The 16,436-nt window shown below is 41.4% G+C and overlaps 1 protein-coding gene across 4 annotated transcripts in view; it reads right to left on the minus strand.

Moving 5' to 3' along the window:
* The window catches only part of LOC137421707 (ephrin-A2), a 121,856-nt gene that overhangs the window by 80,424 nt on the left and 24,996 nt on the right, over positions 1-16,436 (minus strand). For 2 of the 4 annotated variants that reach the window (XM_068108013.2, XM_068108014.2), the window contains exon 2: positions 15,435-15,566. The exons of the other annotated variants lie outside the window; for them this stretch is intronic. In XM_068108013.2, coding sequence (XP_067964114.2) covers positions 15,435-15,566 — 132 coding nt within the window. The remainder of the gene's footprint in view (positions 1-15,434; positions 15,567-16,436) is intronic. 4 annotated transcript variants of the gene reach the window in all.

Below are 16,436 nucleotides of genomic sequence, written 5' to 3' on the forward strand. Positions count from 1 at the left end.
AAGTAAGAGAACTCTTATGATTATCCACCGTATATAATAATACACTAGTCATGTCTGGATGTCTGCATGTCTGGATGTCTCTGTCAAATTTTCAAGATGACGGAATCTCGTGATATTGATTTAAACGTTATTTCATCATTATTTAATATCAACGTTGTATTTATGCATCACGAAGCATATACTTAATTTAAGACCATTTATTAATATAATTATGTTACTAAAATCATGAAAGTGCCAATTACCATGTGACATATCTCGCTAAATTGCGAATGTGGACTGAGAGAGTCAGAAGGGTGAAAGGAGAACCTGGGAAGGCGTGAAAGTGGGTTATGATTATTAAGGAGGTAGAAGTTGGTAATGGCATGATATTAAGGTGAATAGGGAAGGGGAAAGAGTTAAATATTCCACTATTTTAATAACGTAATGAATAAATAATATTTAAGGATGTAAGCCCTCTTGGTTTGAAGGATGGGAAGAAAGGGGGAGGGGAGGGCAGAAGTTGGGGTGAGGGTTGAAGACTTAGGGTTGGGTGGGGGTGAAGATTGCGGACTTGGGGGAGGGGAGAGTTGAGGACTTGGGGTTTGGTGGTGGGGGGGGGAGGGGAAGGGGATTGAGGACTTGGGGTTGGGTGGTGGGGGGGATTGAGGACTTGGGGTTGGGTGGTGGGGGGGGGATTGAGGACTTGGGGTTGGGTGGTGGGGGGGATTGAGGACTTGGGGTTGGGGTTAGGTGGGGGAGAGGAGAGGCTGATGATTTGGGGTTGGGTTGGGGAGGCTTGAGGACTTCAGGACTTGAGGATTTAGGACTTGGGCTTGGTTGGAGGGGGGGGCGGGGGTTAGGGTCGGGTGGGGGCGAGGGGGGTTTGATGATTTGGGGTTAGGCGGGGTAGGACAGGGTTGAGGACTTGGGATTGGGTGGTTGAGGACATGGGGTTGCATGGTGGGGGATTGAGGACTTGGGGTTTGGTGGGAGGGGGGAGATTGAGGACTTGGGGTTGGTTTGAGGGGGGGGGGGGATTGAGGCCTTGGGGTTTTTGAGGACTTGGGGTTAGGGGGAAGGGGGTGAGGACTTGGTGTCATGTGGGGGTAGGAGGTTGAGCACTTGGGGAGGGACGTTGATTTAATCAAGCAACATCATTAGAGAACACATTGCTAGACATTATTATGAGTAAATTCACATGATAATATATTTAACTATTCTTTGCATAATATTGTTGAACTCACATTTTAAATTAAGCAAAATTCCCATGGGTACCTGTCAGTTATTATGATTATTATATCAGTGTGCCATCAGAATATAACCAATGATGCCAAGAAGTGGTTTTGATTGTGGAAACAGCAGGATGCCAAAAGTTTACACGCTGAGAATGAGTGTTACCATTGGAGAGGTTTTCAATTATCATCTTGTCAATGAAATACCACAAGTGGCATCCAGTTAACCACAGGATTTCTATCACACAGCATTTACCCATTTTTCCAAGATTCTCAATGATCAAAATGCCTTCCGCCACAGTATCGGACGATTATTAAAACAAGCTATTCTTATATAAAACAAGCTGTTCTTATATCTGTTCTAAAGGCTGTATGCCATAAAATAAAAGCCCTCAACATTACCAACAAAGAGGAAAATACCATTTCTGGTGGTTATTCACTCACACCAAACATTTACACAAAGGGACTTTTGCTCAAAGACCAAACACAGCATTTTCTGGTCAAGCTTTTATGGATACAAGATGGCACCCTCACGGACTGGCGTGCACAGCATAACTGCTCCCATAGCGTCTGAAGAACTTAATGAGCAGCCAGAACCATTAGAACTCGGCTGCCTTTGCCTCCAGATGCCCGTTTACCTTCCCGGCGTCCGCTGGTGCCGCGCGCAGCAGAGCAGATGATCTCGCCGGGCCACCATGACCCGGTTAGACAAGCCAATTAAAATCCAATTTGGGTAAAAGGGCTTACAAATTCCAGAGAATTTTCTTCTCTCCTTTCTTGATTTGAAGTCTTATCGTCTTTTGGTTGCCCCCATTAAGCCTCCAGCCATTCTTCTATCAATCAACTCGAGAGTGTTTTCTCAAAGTTGAGAAGATAATGAGAATGATCACTTCAGACGCACCCGAGGACATCTTAGGACAGTCAGCAGCCGCCGAAAGAAGACAAAAGAGCAGATAATACGATTCAGAGAAATGGAAGAACAAAAGCTCCAATTATTAAAATAATTTCAACAGAGCAATGGCTCTTTCATAGTCCATTTTATCCACAGTGTGTTACACGTTTCTCATTTAGAATCCCGTGGAGTATATTTCAGTGTCGTTTCTTTTATAATACTGATGGGAATTAAAATAATTACCAATGTGGTAATTCAATTCCAACATGGAAACAGGAAATGAATTCAAAGGCAAGAATGTATGAATAAACAGCGGTATGCAGAGGCCTAACAAGGAAACCAAAGGAGAGCTGCAAATACTGATGTAAAAGCGATCGTCTGTCTGTTAGAGATCAACTTGTACACTCGTGTTTCCTCCGCAGACGGTACAATTTGGCGAACATTAAACATGGCAATCTCTGCGGTCGCCATTGAGCTGCAAGACCAGGAAGCACTTGTGCACGGAAGGGGGTCCTTGTGGCCATCTGGGATTGGCAAAAGACAATTTTCACATCATTGCGGTAACGGCATGCTCAAATGACATTTTATTGCCGGTTGAATGCCACGTTGATGTGCATTTTGGTGCTTAAGGCAGAATTATCCGTTGCGACGACGATATCCTCAGTCGTTATACCTTCTACAAATAACCAGAGCTTTACAGACAAGAGGTGAATGATCCTACATTTGCAGATGGTATTGACCTCATGACAATGACTAAAGAGGATAACTCTCAAGGAAGACCAGGAAAACAAAAAGTTTGGACTGAAGATAAAGACAGGAATAAATAAATAAATAAATAATGGCACTTGGTAGAGCGCACACCTCCACCAGGCTGAATAGCTTGTTTTGTATCCGACTAATAGGCCCGATCTGGATCTCGACCTGAACCAAAATCTAATCGGCTTGTTCACGTCACCAAACCAATCGTCCACCAAGTTTTAACACAACTCATCCATAACTTTTCGAAATATCGTGCAATGCTCGGCCACAAGAACCACTTTTAAAATTTCAAACTTCTCGTATCTGGATCCAGATTTTCACCAAAATCAAATCAACTTGTCACACACCCAATCTGTCCACAAAATTTTGTCCAAAACTTCTTGATATATTCTGCTCACAGGCAAAGAAAAAAAATAAACAAAAATAGATAAAGACATGGAAGAAACCAACCTCCATCCACTTTTGGGGGTGGAGTCGAAGAACGGCAATTTGAAACCAAGAGGAGGAAAAATGAAAAGTTGGAGACGAAGGACAAGTGGAAAGATTTGTGTGTCCTTTGAGGGAGTAGTAGCAAAAAAATTGAAATCGTTGAGATCAGATAAAAGGATGAATCAGAGTAGCCACTCCTGCTTTGGGCAAATGCTGAACGATCAGGAAGGGAAAAGACATTTCAATAAAAGGAAAAATAATTATTTTGACCAAGGTAAGAACCAGCACGCGGATATTGTTGTACCGGTCAGAAAAGCTGGAGTATGGTGGCTGTGATGGATTGGATGGGTGTCAAAAATAAGCCTGTGGAGGATAGAACACATGGCAATACACATCATTGTGCAAGGATTAAGAAACGGATGAAGATCGAGGATGTCGTCGGGGATAAGACAACCAAAGAACAGCAAGGTTTCGGAATGAACGAAGCCATGAAAATAGTTATAGACAAACGGTGGGACAGGCTTCTTGGGCCCCATTGCGCCTGCAGATGATCTACAAGATGCGAATAAAAAATGAGGTATGATAAAGGTGAAACAATACGGACAATGTTAATCTCATCCGTTAAATTTGCTTTTGCCTTGCAGGCTGACGACTACGATTGGGATTGAGGTAGTCAGGCGGTCCACCATACACTCAACCCACACAAATAAAATAATTAAATAATCGGGAAGGGTCACGGCAGTGGTCCAGTTTTTGTGAGTGTTGACACAGGATATTCTATGTCGGGAAAGTAGTTGGGACGGCCATCTCATCCCTTCCCTCAAAAGTCCCCCATGCTGCAGAATGCGGTGTCCCAGGCTGATGGCAGTTTTTACAAAATCTGTTTACTTTGACAGTTCATCTGCAAGGAATTCCACTGATAGAAAATCCACATCTGCCAGGCAAAGGTTGGGATAACTTGTTTTTACCAACAGAAAGTGTAATCTAATACTAAGTGGTACATACATCCAGGAGTTCATTATCCCTCTGATCCCCTCATGGTCTCAGTATATTGTGAGCTGCATTCTGGTTGTACAGACTCCAGATGGTATTATGGCGGAGTCAAAAAAAAAAGAATCCCTGGCGATTCTTCCCAAACTAGTTCCCCCACCCACCCGCAAGTCCTACACCCCTCACCCCGCCTACTCGGCCGACACAAAGGGTCGTGCTTAATCCCCGAATGAGACTAAAAGGTTATCAGCAGGAGAGCAAGCGAATGTATTTGAGGGTTGAGGTAAAGGCCTGGCCTTAAAAGAGCCTGATACAAGATCCCTCAAGCGTGGTGCCGGGACAAAACGCCTGCCCGCACATCTCAGATCCTCTGCGGTGGTTCGCTGCTCTGCCTCCCACGGCGACAGACAGGCCCCATCACCCACCGAGTGAAAAGCAAAGGGTGGAGAGCGGCAAGGACGCCAATATAACAAGCACCGTCAACTCCCACTGAGCTTCGTAGTTGAATCTGAGATGCAAACCATCGTCGTCATCGTCGCGTCTGCTCCCTCTGTCCTCCTAATCATCATTGTACCATTCAGTTGGTTTTAAAAGAGTTTGGAATTTTGTTGTGATCATACTTCCAAATGGGTTAAATTACCAGCAGGTGCATATTTCGCACATGCATCAAACTTGTAAATAATACATTACACTTAGAACATTCTATTTTTATGTGCATTGTGATATTCATTAAAGATTCAACTTCAAAGCTCAATAATTGATTGCAATAGCGAATAGACTCGATATTGCACCGAGTGGTGAAGACAGACATCTTTTTAAGGAATATTACAAACAGGTAAAAGTAATACACTGCTTGGTTTCCTCAGCTGTTTCATATTTTGAATTCATACTTTAAACGAAGATTGTATTGTAACCAATTTACATGCGGATTTTCAAGTAGGCAAAAATGCTTCTCCCGGAGTCACGGCATGAAATGAGAAACGTTGTTTATGGTTCTGGATGATAGCAGACGAGATAATGGCTGGTACATGGTTAAATTCCCACACCCATAATGTCCTGAGTCGAGTCCTGCCTGCATTAGCATTTACAGCCTTTCTGTTATTATCATCACAGCGAGGAGTCCTCAGGGGGTAAGCGGGGAGTGGAGGAAGACGAGGCTGGAGGGAATGGGGGGAAGTTAGGGCGAGAGGCACAAGTTGGCAATAGATATCTCTTATGGGCAGACATTGGCATAAAATGGAAAAGGTGTGCATCGGATCAATTGTAAAGCTTTTATACGTTACGTTCTTCAATTTTCATATTGTTACAAAGAAGGGGACCATTTACAAAAATGTATGTTATGCCAGATAAATTACCATCAATTGTTGTAAAAAATAAAAATAAAAATAAATCCAAAAGTAAAAATCCAACGCCAACATTAAATTGTGGATTTCCGCTCTTACAAGTCAAGGAAGTCTATTTGATGGAGAAAGGGTTTGAGCATTAGCTGGAGGGGGGCTGTGGATGGGGCTGTGGATGAGGTAGTGAATGCTAAACAAACAAATTCAGTTTCCATGGTAATGTATTTGTTAATTTTTCCATGGCACAAGTTTGGCAATGGATATCTCTTATGGGCAGACATTGGCATAAAATGTAAAAGGTGTGCATCGGAGCAATTGTAAAGCTTTATACCTTACATTCTTTAATATTCACATTGTTGCAAAGAAGGGGACAATTTACAAAAAAATATGTTATGCCAGATAAATTACCATCAATTGTTGTAAAAAAAAAAAAAACGGAAAATTCAAAAGTCAAAATCCAACGCCAACATCAAATTTTGGAATTTCGCTCTTACAAGTCAAGGAAGTCTATTTGATGGAGAAAGGGTTTGAGCAGTAGCTGGAGGGGGGCTGCGGATGGGGGAGGTAGCGAATGCTAGACAAACAAATTCAGTTTCTGTGGTAAGCATCATCATTGTTTACCTTTATCATTGTTTACCTAAAACTGCAAAGTTTTAGTGACTTGAGAGTTAGCTGGCCTCGAAAAGTTAATGGAAAATGTGATTTTTTTTTTAAACAACCCCAAAAACCCAGGAACTTTGATCAAGGTTAACAATAATTAAATACAAAAGCATCACCTTGGTGGCTATTTCAAGGTTTTAGTGACTTGAGAGTTAGATGGCCTCGAAAAGTTAATGGAAAATGTGATTATTTTTTAAACAACCCTAAAAACCAAGGAACTTTGATCAAGGGTAACAATAATTAAATACAAAAGCATTACTAATACCAAATATATTTTAGATAACAAAATAGCACAAGATACCTGTATCTGAAGATCAGGTATGTGTATGACTGTATCCAAGCAAACGGAATAACGTAGACTGTTAAATCATTAACTACGAAGTAAATGAACAAGATTACACTTCTAGTGAAACATTCAGGGTGAGCAAGGTAAGAGTACGCAGTCCGCTCGTTTTCAGGACCAAATTAATATGTTGCATTTCATGGAGTAAAAGTCGTCGGGTAGAAGGACCGTACGCTCGCCTTTGAGCCGTCAGTGTCATGGGTTGGAATCTCAACCCAGCTTTAAACTACCACCCTGGGGTTTCCAATGCAAGATGAGGCATCTTTATGTGCGCTGTCCTTCGGTGAGCCATTGCAGGAAACATTAAATATCCCACGGTATATTTTGAAAAGGAGGTGAGTTATCGTTGGCACCCCAAAGAAATTCCAAATTCCTGTCATCTACAGTCAAACATGAGGCCTGGCCAGCCTGTTCGTGAAGACTTGGGCCAAAAAGAGCTCCCAAGACGACTTCACAATACGTTTTGAATAACTGGCATGTTAAGAAAGAAGTCGTAATAGTCTAGACTAAACTCACACATTTTACACAAGTTAACTTATGGATTATAAACTATTACAACAAAAGCGAATTGAAAATGTGGTAAATAGGCCCTATATTGGCTCAAAACAAGGACAATTGACTTTTGAGCAACATGGCTTCTTAAATCTTTACATTGGTTTATTATTCCTTGACACAATCATCCTTTTTTGTTTTGAAGATTAACTTTATTATGCCAAATTCATGAGCAGAATGGACAATCAAGGAAATGCCAAATAAGACATGAAACTCCATTAGGTGCAACAAGAAGATATTTTCTGACAGAAGGATCGAGCAAAGCAAGTAAAAAAAAAAACAAGAGGATAAGAAGAAGGAATGCATGAAGGAGGGATAATGGTGAAAAGTGAATTTATCAAACCATATGCGGTTTCACATATTTTAATACACTGGGGTTAAACCATTTACATTAGCACATTGTGATTCAATGAAAGAATTTCCAGCAGAGGAGAGATATGTAGAGAGAGAGAGAGAGGAGTAACAATATGTAGTGTTCGAGAGAGACATAGCTCAGAGAGATATATGTAGTGTTCGAGAAATATGTAGTGTTTGAGAGATAGATACGTCGTGATAGAGAGATACTGTACATAGTGTTAGAGAGAGAAACGTAGTGTTAAAGAGAGATAGTAGCGTTAGAGAGGTATGCATTGTTAGAGGAGCACACTGATCCTAGATGTGACATGACACCGACGTCATGCACATAAAATATGCCGACACATCACCTCCAAACTCGCATAGTGTCCGTGTGACGCTCGGGTCTTCGCAGACAGAAATTTATGCCTTTATGGTCACAAATAAATGAAAGCAGAGCCACCAATGCAGATTTTGCCCTTATGTGCTCTTCAGGAGGACATAATGCAAATCCTTTACTCGTGACCACACTGAGCTCATTAACAAATACAAATCGAAACCCCTAACTGAATGAGACAGCAAGGCAGAGATAGAGTATACATATATACACACATTTGCAATTATAAAGCAAATATACAAATGTTTTTTTGGGTCTATCTTATGTTATTTTTTAAAATATGTTCACCTTTTTGAATGCCCCTTGTAACAGGTAATTTCTAAACCATGATCATTTCTAATTAATATATATATATATATATATATATATATATATATATATATAATGTATAAAGGTGGAAAATAAACTTGAAGAGTTGATGGGAAATGCTTCAGCCGCATCTTGGTGTATGAATGCAGACTGTGTAGGAGAAGGGGAAGAGATGAGAGATTGGTGGTGGTAGGTGGTGGGATGCAAGCAGGTGGAGGAGCTCAAATTTCAAAAATAGATCCTTTTCGCTTACCAAACACTGCAGTTGATAGAACACGTTACCCCACACAGTGTTCAAGTATATAATTCAATTTAAATAAAATGTATATTGTAAAAGTTGTGTAAATGAATTGATTCCGGAATTTAACACCATTTTACCACCGTTAACACTGTCTATTACACCACCATATCTAACACATTACATCGGTTATTTATGCCTGTTTGTGTCCATTATAACATCCTTAAAAATAGTGTTTCGCATTTGGAATGATTTTCATTTTTGTTTGACTGCCAGTCATGCAGACAGTATAAATTATCTCACTCCGCTCTGCGCATGCGCGATTAGTACAAACTCAGAGACACATTACTGTTAAACTGCAGGTTTGTTTTCCTATTCATGTTCCGATTCAAGTTCAAAATATATCATTAGATTTAAACAAGTTGTTACTCATTCATAAATTGACGTTTACAGACAGACAGACATGAACAAATTGCTTAACCCCACTTTTCGCTTTGTGATGTAATAAGGAGGTGGGGACTTTAAAGAAAAATTATTTTCAACATTCTTTTGTAAATTAATGAATCCGACTACATGAGATTCAAATTTGTGATCACAACATTAAAAGGCACCTTCTCGCACCGGAACACCAAACATGGAACGATATGATATAAGCATGTTTTAAAATCGATAAATGACCGAGTTAAATGCTCGTTCACATAAATTCAAGTCTCCCAATGCAGTCATATTTGACCAGACGATAATAACCCAATTGTCAAATTAAAAACTAAAATAGTGGTCCCGAGATGGAATTTTAGGTGGGTTAAAGGAAATAATTTTTCCAGCCATCTACACTTTCCTGAAAATCTATTTTGCCAGATGACACTTGTCTTGCCATGTTAACATTTTCACAAAGCACCGATAGTCTTCATGGGGGTTTTGGAAGATCACCTTCCGTCGTTCCGAAAAAGTTTAGCATGTGCTTTTTCCTGCTTGTTATTATTTGTTTTATAAAAAAATAACTTTTAGAACCATGTCGATTCGTCCTTGAGACATTGGTAAGCACAGATTCAAAGACATTTGACAATTATCCACGCTGCGACAGAATTACACGCAAGAGAAAGTGAAAGGCCTCAGAATGTGTGCGGAGAGATCCGTTTACATATCTTTCACATTAACTGTCAAACAGTGGGATCTTTTATACAAGACAGATGCCTAATGTAAAAAAAACCCCAAACTAATGATTGCTGATAGCAGCCACAAATGCCTTCGTCTACTGCTGCTCGCTCATTATAAAGACTCTTAAAGCCGATCAGAGCTGGTAACTCAGGGAGGTTACAGAATGAAAAGAATCTGCCCACAGGATCCTTGTAAATAACGTCGGCATGCACACTCAATCGAACCATGTTCAATGTCTCAAAGCAAGTGCAAGCAATGGAAACAGCCAGCTTGAATATCCCCCCACTCCACCAAGACCTGCGGTCCAAGAAGCAGCATTTACTTACAACCATCATGGCAACAACTTTAAACATTAAGCAATATTCTTAATTTGCATGGGGTTTCAAATATTATGAATTGGCAGCTCAGTCATGGCTATGCCAACAAAATAGTTGCAAGGTTACTCATTGTAGTAATTATTACTCATCAGATAAGTTCCATTGTTCTTCATTTCCTGTTCAATCAGCCATTCATGCTCTGAATGTCACAATTGAAAAACGTTTTTTTTAAAATAATTTAAAAATGTTTTGCTTAGGGCTAACTTTCCAATTTTGCATGCTTTCATTTTGGGCAATTCATATCGTTCACAGCTCATCTAGTATAAATTTCCATTTCATTGCATACAAAGAAAACCATTCCCCATGAAGCCCATTTCGGGGTGAAATGGAAAGTTTAAATAAATATTTGCCAGGCCTGTTTGCGATTTGGCATGGCATTTTTGGCATCGCAGGCCCCTTTTTGCTTTCCCATTCACCCAGCCCTATCCCGGCTCGCATCACGCTACCGCATGGCCCCGCCACCTGGCTCGCCTGGCACAATGGCCGCATGTCCAACACAACCCCAAAACAAAGTAGAAAATAAAAGGCAGGTTGCAGGTCTTTCAACTTTGAGCCCGATTTGGCACACGGGTAGGTGTTGTGTCCTCGACTGGGGAAGATGCAAGGAGTTGAACAAAAGAGACGTCGGGTTTCCCCCCAATAAACATTCCGTGCATGCAAAGCCTGATATTTAGAAAGTAATGCAGGAAATATTCAGTCGCCATTCACCATTTTTGTCTGTTTTCTATTTGCCATGCATTTTGTGTTTGTGCGAGTGCATATCCCTGCGAGTTTCAGAAGAGGCTTGACTAAAGGGCTAAGATCTCCAGTCTAGGCCCAACAGAGTTTTTGATGGTGCTATTTGATCTCAAAATGCATGGAAGCAAACTCGATCTTTGCACATCCTTAAAACAGACAGCTGTTGAATCGTGTGATTGCAAGCAGCTAAAATATGCCAAATTACAGCAAAAATAAGCTGCCATCAGTAATTTGTGAAGTTTTTGCATGTGGCACTAATAAAAAGCCTCCAATAAAATTCACAAGGGAGAATGTTCGCACTGAAAAGGAGCGAGTTTCTGGGAACAGGTCACGTTCTCACATATAATTAGTTTGAACTTAACTCCACAATTGCGATGAGCTCAAGCATTGAGTTTCATCACTGCTTTTGAAAAATAATTCTGGAAACTTTAACAGGATGAAATGGAACCAAAAGCAGCTGAGTTTTGCAAAACTCCAGAAAACGTTCCTCGAAAAGTTTTGCATACAAAGCTGCAGGAATCTTTCACCACATATCTGCACTTTCTAAAAGTCCTGATTTTGATAGTATAACTGTAAGTGCCAGAGAGGGGGGAAAGGGAGAGGGTTCAGAATGGCTTCAAGGTATGCACAATGACCTCTCAACTGTCTAGCCAGAGATTGAATCTCGTCCAGTTATAAACTGTCACCCTGGTGTGTTGCACGCAGGGCGAGGCATCAATGTGTGCACAGTACATCGGAAGGATGTTAAGCTGGAGGACCTGTTTGACAAAACTAGTCGTCGGTGGGTGCTAGAGATCCCTTGGCATTTTCAAGGAGAGAAGGAGAGTCAGTCATCTCCGGCGTTATGGTCAAATTTCTGCCAACTTCAATCAAACGTCAGACCTGGCCAGCTAATTTTGAAAGACCTAGGCCATCAACATTCCATGGGTGACTCCACAAGTAGATGGGATTAATTGTGGCTGCTAAAGAAGACAGAGTAGTAGTACTAGTAGTAGTAACAGTCCCAGAAGAAGAATGTTTAAAGGGAAAACACCACCATATGCGTTGTCAAACTTTTAACAAACGTTGTCAGAAAATCCGCGCTTTACCAGAAAGTTGCCTCTGTGTACTGCCGAGCAAAACCAGATGACAACATGCCACATCAAGTCGGCGAATTTTAGTTTTCATGCAACTTTTACTTCACACTGAGAAAACCTCACAGGAGCTTACGCAGCTAGCCGGAATGCAATTAGCTTTGCATGGTGACCAATTTCATGGCGATTTGTCGTGGCGCAAAAGCACGTTCAGCAGTGAATAACCCCCCTTTACGTGGTCCGTTTGAAGGCATCTGGTATTTAGCCCTGCATTTCAGTGTCGTGTTCAAGTTCATGAAACATGTTGCTTCGTGCGCAACTTCCCAGTTGCTCAATGCATCGTTTGAAGGACAATGTGGCCGACAGCACATCTTGGTGAAAAGGAGGCCCAGGGCGACATTCTTCTTTTTGCTGCATTAGTAACTCCTGGAAATCACAAGCAGCTGCTTCAGAATCGGACAGTAGTTAACGGTTTCTCAGCAGTAAAATACGATGCGAAAAACGGCCGTGTACACAGCAGGAGAGCGCAATAACCTACTCTTTCAGAATTTAAAAGAAGAAAAGAATTCTCTTCGAGTTTGCTATTTCACTTTTGAGAGTATATCCAGTAAGGGCCTACAATTCTTCTCAGAAACACATGTTTCGGGTTTTAAGAATATCTCTAACAAGGCTTAGCAAAGTTTTACGTTTGAAACATTCCTACATGTTCACAAAATTCTCTTCATCAATTTGATATTTACCTCCCACGCCAAAGGTGGATGGAGGTTATGTTTTCACCCATCTGTTTGTGAGCACAATATCTCAAAAAGTTATGGGTGGATTCGGATGAAACTTGGTGGACAGCTTCAGTGTCTGCAAATGGATTGTTTTGATTTTGGAGAAGATCAGGATCCTATACATATAAAATATAAAAAAATTGTGTTTGCCCGTTTGTGAGCAGGATATCTCAAAGTTATGGATTAATTTGGCTGAAACTTCATGGAAAGGTTGGGTGTGTGACGAGAACAAATCGATTTTATTTTGGTGAATATCTGAATCCGGATACAGATATATACTAGGATTATTAAAGTGATTCTTCACCATTGAGAGATGGTGCTAAAAACGATATTCCGCATGATTTCTCAAAAAAGTTGTGGAAGGATTCTGACGAAGCTTGGTGGACAGGTTTGGTGCATGACAAGGAAGAATTTATTACCCTGCGTTTACAGAGCAAAAATAAGGGTGAGGCATTCGGTTGCATATGTGTGGCGTACGTGTCTGCATTTATAAAATTCATTTTCTCGGAAACTGTTGGTCCGATTGACACGAAATTTTACCCTAGGAGTGCCTCCGCGTGTATAATTTTGTATTTAAATAATTATGACGTCATAGGTCACGTGGTACGAACGCCATATTGAAAAAACGTTACACCTCCATATCTCCCAAACCGCTCAATGGGAAACAAGTACAAAAAGTTTGAATTAAAACAAAAGCCTGCCTGGAGTTCCCCAAGGCAGTGTTCTGGGCCCCGTGCTTTTTCTGGTCTTCATCAATGATCTCTCTGACTCTCTCGAAAATCCTCTCTATCTCTTTGCTGATGACTCCACTCTCTGCCGCTCCATTCCTCTTCCCTCAGATCGGCAGTCTGCTGCCTCCTCACTCTCTGAAGACCTGGACAAAATCACAGACTGGTCAAACAAGTGGAACATGTCTTTCAATCCTGACAAATCTCACACTCTTACTATGTCTCTCCGAAAAGATCGACTGGACAACCCTCCCATCTACTTTCTCAACAATCCTCTCCAAGAAGTTTTGTCGCTCAAGATTTTGGGTCTCACTATCTGCCATGATCTTTCTTGGGAAAACCACATTTCCAAGCTGGCCTCCAAAGCCAGTCGCCGACTGGGCATCCTCCGTCGTGCGAAGTCCTTCCTCGGCACACCTGAGCTCCTCACCACATACAAGGCTTTCATCCGCAGCTCAATGGAATACTGTTCTCCCCTATGGGCCGGTGCTCCTGCCTCACACCTAGCTCGGCTTCACGCTGTTGAAAGCAAAGCTTTCAGAATTATTGGAATCTCCCGCGATGAAGCTATCTCTGAGGGCCTTTCACTCACTCACCGCAGGCAGGTAGGTGGTCTTTCTGTCTTCTACCGACTCCTCTCGGGCCTTGCACCCCCAGCTCTCTCTGTGCTCTGTCCCCCAAATATTCCTACAGGTCGCACAAGATCTGCCAGCAACCCTCTGATGGTTAAACTGCCGAAATCTCGGCTCTCTGCTCACCTTCACTCTTTCATTCCTCTTTTCTCCCGCCTCTGGAACAAACTCCCTCACTCCCTTCAATCCCACTCCTCCCTCCAGGTCTTTAAAACAGCTGTTCACCACCATCTCTTATCTTCCCCCATCCAAAACCTTGATCTTTTCTACCCCCGCTAATTCACCCCAGATCCACCTTGTTTGAAATTCCAACTTCTTTCCTGGAAGTCCTGGCAGTGTCCATATGTTTTATACCTCTCCCACCACCCCCTTCCCATGCCCCCCCCCCCCAAAGCCCTCGCCCTCTCTCAGATCTCTCGATGTCTCCATGTCTCTCGGTCCCTGCTCTCAAATGTTGTGTTTGTGTCCTTCCCCCTCTCTCCCCATCTTGTCTACCGCTCCCGATGTTATATGTTTTATGTGTCGGTTTGTCTTTCTGTGTGATTAATGTTCGCTCTTTCACGAGCCTCGATCTTGTATACAAAAAAAAAAAAAGCCACGTCGATGTTACACAATGCCTAGATGCACCTGTGCCTATAACGTCGATGTTATAGGCACAGGACATTCTGTCATTCCTATTGATTCGATTACTTGATGTTATTTTTGTGCAAAGTGAAAATATATCTCGGCAATTTCCCGTGTGTGGCGACGAATTTTTAATATATCTCGGCATTTTCCCGTCTGTTATTTCAGGCGGTGTATGACTGACCATGCCGCGATTTAAAAAATATATATCTCGGCAATTTCTCGTGTGTAGCGACACGTGAACGAAGTTATGCTCCTCTCTCCACATTATTGTGACGACGTATAAATTAAATATTTCATCGTGACGATTGTCATCAAATGGACGAATTTTTAATATATCTCGGCATTTTCCCGTCTGTTATTTCGGGCGGTGTATGACTGAGCATGCCGTGATTGTAAAAAAATATATCTCAATGGACTTGTAGTTACAGGCCTTTGAGAATTCATTTCGTTCTATAAAGGGCAACTTTCATCGGATTTTCTTCCCGTTTTTTTTCAACCGAGTCTAAAACTATGTTAGCGACTGTAAAAAATGAAATGATATATCGAATTTGATTTGAAATAAAACTGTGTGAGAGAGGAAGACACCATGGGCCTACAAAACAGGCCTCAAAGCTATGCGAGTTAATAAAATGGTGGATATTTGTTTATATGAAGGCTCTCCCAGAATGGGTGGAGCTATGGTTTCCAGAATGGGTGGAGCTTTGAGGTTTTGTCTTCTCTGCAAGAACAAGAAGAACAAGAAGAAGAAGAACAACAACAACAGCAGAGGGCACTCTATGAACAGCGTCTGCGACGCGGCTAAAAATTTAAACACGGCTCATTGTAAAGAACTCCACATGGAGAATAAGATATGTTAATGATCTCATCCGTACCTTAAATATGACGTCATAATTCGACAAGTTGGCATGATTCGATGAGTATGAATTTTTTTCTCTGCAATTCTCGGTCCAATTGACAAAATTTTCACCATAGGAGCAGCTCCTCCAGGCACCATCTTGGAAAAACTGAAAAACATTGCACCTCTATATCTCCAAAACCAGCCCATGGAAAAATTGAAACTTGGCTCATTGTAATGAACTCCGCATGGGAAGTAGGTGTTGTTAACGGTGACGTCATTGGTGTCGTAATTATATCATAATTTCACAGGGACAATGCTTAGTCTGATCAGTTTGAAATTTATTGAGCGTGATCTATGCAACAATTATATTGGAGAATATAAATTTATGATGCAATCTCACATGGTCTGGCAGCCATATTGGATCAAAAAAAAGAAAGAAAAGTTCAAAAACAGAAGAGTTGGCTCACACCAAGTTGACTGCACAGGGTAAGTATTCTATGAATACCACATAGTTAGATTTTGGTGAAGATATGAATCCGGATCTAGATACTAGAATTTTAAAAGTGATTTCACCATTGAGAGTTGGGGCGAAAAACGATATATAGAACGATATTTCAAAAAGTTGTGGACCGATTTGGACAAAACTTGGTGGATGATTTGGCAAGGTTACCAGAACAAGCCGATTAGATTTTGGCTCAGTGGCCTATCCAGATCCAGATCCGGCCTATCAGTGAAATAGAAAACATAACCAGTTCGGCATGGTGGAGGTATACTGTCTACCGAGTGCCCTTCTGGTTCATCCTGCAAGCATCTCATTATTTAATACGTTGTGATCTTTATACATAATCTTCTGCATGACAACCTTTGCGACTTCACCAATGGTTATGAGGTTGGAGTCGAAGCTGTTTTGGCAAAGTGTTAATTTCAAAAGCTATGTCCAATTACTTAAATCCATCCCATAAATCCCTCAGAGGGAAATCCGACAGAAAATAGTGGTCAAGGATCATTACAAGAAAAATGCTAGATTTGGACTGGA

Source organism: Myxine glutinosa, chromosome 2 (assembly GCF_964187855.1).
Source record: "Myxine glutinosa chromosome 2, kmMyxGlut1.1, whole genome shotgun sequence".
In the NCBI taxonomy this organism is placed as follows: domain Eukaryota; kingdom Metazoa; phylum Chordata; class Myxini; order Myxiniformes; family Myxinidae; genus Myxine; species Myxine glutinosa.